The sequence below is a fragment of the Myotis davidii genome, unplaced genomic scaffold, assembly GCF_000327345.1.
Source record: "Myotis davidii unplaced genomic scaffold, ASM32734v1 scaffold991, whole genome shotgun sequence".
NCBI classification, from domain to species: Eukaryota; Metazoa; Chordata; class Mammalia; order Chiroptera; family Vespertilionidae; genus Myotis; species Myotis davidii.
In genome coordinates this window covers 395806-399840 of record NW_006283137.1, presented here as the reverse complement: position 1 = coordinate 399840, position 4035 = coordinate 395806, and the positions used below count along the sequence as shown (strand labels likewise).

The following is a 4035-nucleotide window of genomic DNA, read 5'->3' as shown; positions in this document are numbered from 1 at the left end:
CCCCCCGGCCGGAGGGCGCCGCTCGCCCCCGCGGGGATGAGCCCCCCGCCCGGAGACCGGGTACAGACGCCGGGCCGGTGGGCAGGGGGCCTCGCTGGGTGGTCACCAAGTGGGTGGGCGAAGCGCTGACCGATTGTAGGAACCAGAACAGATTGGTCAGAGTTGTGAGTTTCTGTGGAGTCCCTGGGTCTCGGTTGCAGAGGCAGTGACCCGGGGCCGGGCAGAGAGACCGTGTCCTTAGCTTTCGTGGGAATGCGTGTTTCACAGCCCTGCACTTGGAAAGGAGCTGCAGGGGGCCGGCCCGGCTCCTCCGGCTCGTCATTCCCTGCATCGCACCCTCTCGCCATGGGAGGCCTTGAATTCCTGGCCGGCGCCCTCGGGAAGGTCCTGGGCGGCTGGGCTTCCTCCTGGGCTGATGGAGCTTCCAGTCAATGGGACACCAGTTCCCTTCGCTGCCGTGCTGGACAGGTGCCTGCTAAGTGCACGTCACCGGTTCTCTTCTGCGCCTAGAAGTGCGTCATCCTCTCTCCCTGTCCGTCCCAGGCTGCGAGCGCGCGTACGAGAGCGGAGGCGACGGCGTTCCCGCCCCGCAGAAGGTGCTCTTCCCCGTGGAGCGGCTGTCTCTGAAGTGGGAGCGCGTCTACCGCGTGGGCGCCGGGCTCCACAACCTGGGCAACACGTGCTTCCTGAACTCCACCGTGCAGTGCCTGACCTACACGCCGCCGCTGGCCAACTACCTGCTCTCCCGGGAGCACGCGCGCAGCTGTGAGTGCCCGCCGTGGGCTGGGGGGGCTCCGAGGCCCGGAACCGCTGGGCTGGTGGCGCCCCCGTGCAGCCTGGATCACACTTAGGGGTGACATTTCATGACACCTAGTAACCGATAAAACCCAACTTCAGGGGTGCCCAGTGCGGGACAGGCCATGAAAACGCACTGCTCAGGAGGAGTAACGGCCTCCAGACTTCTCCGAGCATATTTCGAGGCTCTCGGTCTGGCCTGCGGGGATTGGGTCCAAACTGGCTCTTTGCCTTGTGGAGGACAACGGTGCAGGTGGGAACCAAACCCACACCCTAAGTCTGTGCCCTGACCGGGAACCGAACCCACAACCTCGTGTTGTACGGGACAGCGCTCCAGCTGACTCAGCCACCCGGCTGGGGCCGTAGTGGCGTTGCTGTGTGTGCGGCGAACAGGCTGCGTGCTGCTCAGTGTTGATTCCGAGGGGGCCTGGGCCGCTGGTGCCTGGGTGTTGGCGGGGAGAGGGAGAGGGTGGAGTGGAACCTGCTTGGAGAGGTCTCCGTGCTGCAGGACATGCTCGCCCGTGGAGACACGGTCACACACCAGGATACGGGCACGGGGCCATTCGGGGCAGCATCGCCATGGCGACGGGAGAGGGCGGGTAGCGTCCCCTAGCAGGGGCTGTGTAATGGACTGTGCTCCGTCCGCTTGTGTGCGAGGGCTGAACGCAGGCTGCGGGATTTGAACAGCAGGCTGTGGTGACACGCACCGTGGGGGGTGGATACAAAGGAAGCTTGACCCGCAGCTGCAGTGCCGCTGACGGGGTGCGCAGTCAGTTCCCACCCCGAGGGGCTCTGATAGAGGAGCGGGAGGGGGTGAGACTGGGAGGGTGCGGGCTCACTAGTGCTTCCCTTTGGAAACCTAAAACGAGCCGGGTGGTGGGACAGTCTTGTGCTTCCCTTTCTATGTCAGTGTCTCATAACTTTAAATAAAGGCAGATCGTACCACTGTCTGGCCTAGTGCCTGGGGAGGAGCAGACAGTATCAGTGATGGACTCGGCCTGGGGGTCGGCTGCTGCCAGCTCGGGCACGTGTCTGCCACCTGGTGATCTGGCACCAGGTACCAGGCTGGGTAGCCCACAGACGGGACTTGTTGACCACAGGGGGCCTCATGTAGGTTTCCTGAGCCCTGACACGGGAGCGGGCACCTCCTGGGGGCAGCGGGCAGGCTGGGGGCAGGAGCCCTAGTGTTCTGGCAGGTGACCCTATGACGCAGCTGGAGTCAGAGAAACAGTGCCCTGAACTGGGCATCAGGCCTGATCTCTGTGTAAGCAAATGTGCTGAAGGAGCAGGAGGACCTACAGGGGTCCCCACACGACCCAGTCACAAGGGAGAGGAGCACAGCTGTGGGGGGTCGTGGCCCCTGAGGCAGGGTGGGAGTCGGCACGGCTCCTGCATGTATGTGTGTGCGTGTGGGGAGGGAGTCGTGGCCCTGAGGCATGGGGGGAGCCTGGTCATGGCCCCTGCATGTGTGTGTGTGGGGAGGGAGTCGTGGCCCTGAGGCATGGGGGGAGCGTCATGGCCCGGCCCTGAGGCATGGGGGGAGCCTGGTCATGGCCCCTGCATGTGTGTGTGTGTGGGGGGGGTCGTGGCCCTGCGACGTGGGGGGAGTCTGGGCACGGCCCCTGCATGTATGTGTGTGCGTGTGTGTGTGGTGGGGGAGCCTCACCTCAGGCCTCGCCCGCAGGTCCGCAGGGCAGCTTCTGCATGCTGTGCGTCATGCAGAACCACCTCGTGCAGGCCTTCGCCAACAGCGGCAACGCCATCAAGCCCGTGTCCTTCATCCGGGACCTGAGAAGTAAGTGGGTCCCGGCCTCGCGCCTGCGGGCTCCACCGCGGCTGCTGGGTGTGGAGGGGACGGGGCGTCCCAAGACTCAGGGCCAGTGACGGTGTGGAGGGCTGGCGGCGCACACTGAAGGGCAGTGGGCTCTGGACGGCTGTGGTTGGGGTCTGGGGACAGTGTCACAGTGGGGGCAGGTGAGCATGGGGAGCGGCGACGGAGATGGGGTGAGGCCAAGTCCAATGGCCTCCCTCCGGGCGGGACGGAGCTGGTGCTGGAAGCCAGGTGGGTGTGAGCAGAACGAAGCCCCCGGTGCTGCATCAGCTTGGGAACGCGGGCCGAGGGGGGTTCATGGTCAGTGTGAGCACCCCGAGCCCCCGCTCCTGTCCAGTGGGGAGGGTTTGAGCCTGGGAAGTGGGGCCATGAGGGGGTGTCACATGTGCATGGCTCGCTTCCTCGCTGCCCTTGCAGAGGTCTGCCGTGGACCGGTCACGGGGAGGTGGGCACGCACGTGGGGCGTTGAAGAAGCAGGGGCTCCCCTCCCGTCTGACGGTGCTCCTCCCTCCCCCCTCTGCAGAGATCGCCCGGCACTTCCGCTTCGGGAACCAGGAGGACGCACACGAGTTCCTGCGGTACACCATCGACGCCATGCAGAAGGCCTGCCTGAGCGGCTATGCCAAGTACGTGCTGCCCCCCCACCTTTCCTCACCGGGGGCGGCCAGGCCTCACTCCCGCCCCGTTCCCTCTGCGCTATGGCGTCACGTCCAGACCTGCTGACCTCAGACAGGCTGCACGTGCTCCCCGGGAAAGGCCTTCTGTGCTTCCCCGCCCAGGTGCCGTGGCCGGTGCTCAGAGCCTAGGAGAAGGTGTGTGAGGGCTGAGTGGGGAGCCCAGGACAGCTCCCAGGAGCCTCCCACCTGCTCCCCTTCACCCCCGGGCTTGGCCTGGAGGAATGCGGCTGGGCCGCGAGGCCACAATGACAGGTGGTGCGGTGCGGGTGGGCGCAGCACATCAGTGCACTGGGCCCCAGCCCTGCCCAGGCGGAGCTCTCGGGGCCATAACTGAACCTGACCCTGACCCTGGGCCAGGCGGATGAGGCAGCCTCTGGAGGCGGGAGAGTTGGGGAGGCTGGGCTCGGGGTAGGATGCATGAGTTTGGGTTTGGGCTGAGGCGGGGCGGGTACAGGTTTAAGGTCTGGGCAACGGGCTTCACCCGCGCCCTCCTCCAGGGGCACTGGTAGCTCAGCCTCCGTGTCTGACACAAGTCTTTTTCCACGTCCTTCCTGAGCTCAGTGAACTCTCTTATTTGAGTTGGAAAGTCTCCTACTCGGGGTGGTGGTCGCCCCCAGAGGCGCTCACGCGGCCGGGAGTGCGGGTTGCGCCTCCCCTGCTCCGTGCTTGTTTCTGGGCTAGTTTTCCTCGAGGGCAGGTTTGCTTCTGGTTCCCATTTTCCTGCTTGAACCA

The 4035-nt window shown here is 65.5% G+C and overlaps 1 protein-coding gene across 1 annotated transcript in view; it reads left to right on the top strand.

Annotated features, from left to right (window-relative positions):
* USP36 (ubiquitin specific peptidase 36) overlaps positions 1-4035 on the top strand; it is a 22263-nt gene that overhangs the window by 3218 nt on the left and 15010 nt on the right. Inside the window, exons 4-7 of the mRNA XM_015562678.1 lie at positions 9-60; positions 544-765; positions 2480-2590; positions 3150-3252. Coding sequence (XP_015418164.1) covers positions 9-60; positions 544-765; positions 2480-2590; positions 3150-3252 — 488 coding nt within the window. The remainder of the gene's footprint in view (positions 1-8; positions 61-543; positions 766-2479; positions 2591-3149; positions 3253-4035) is intronic.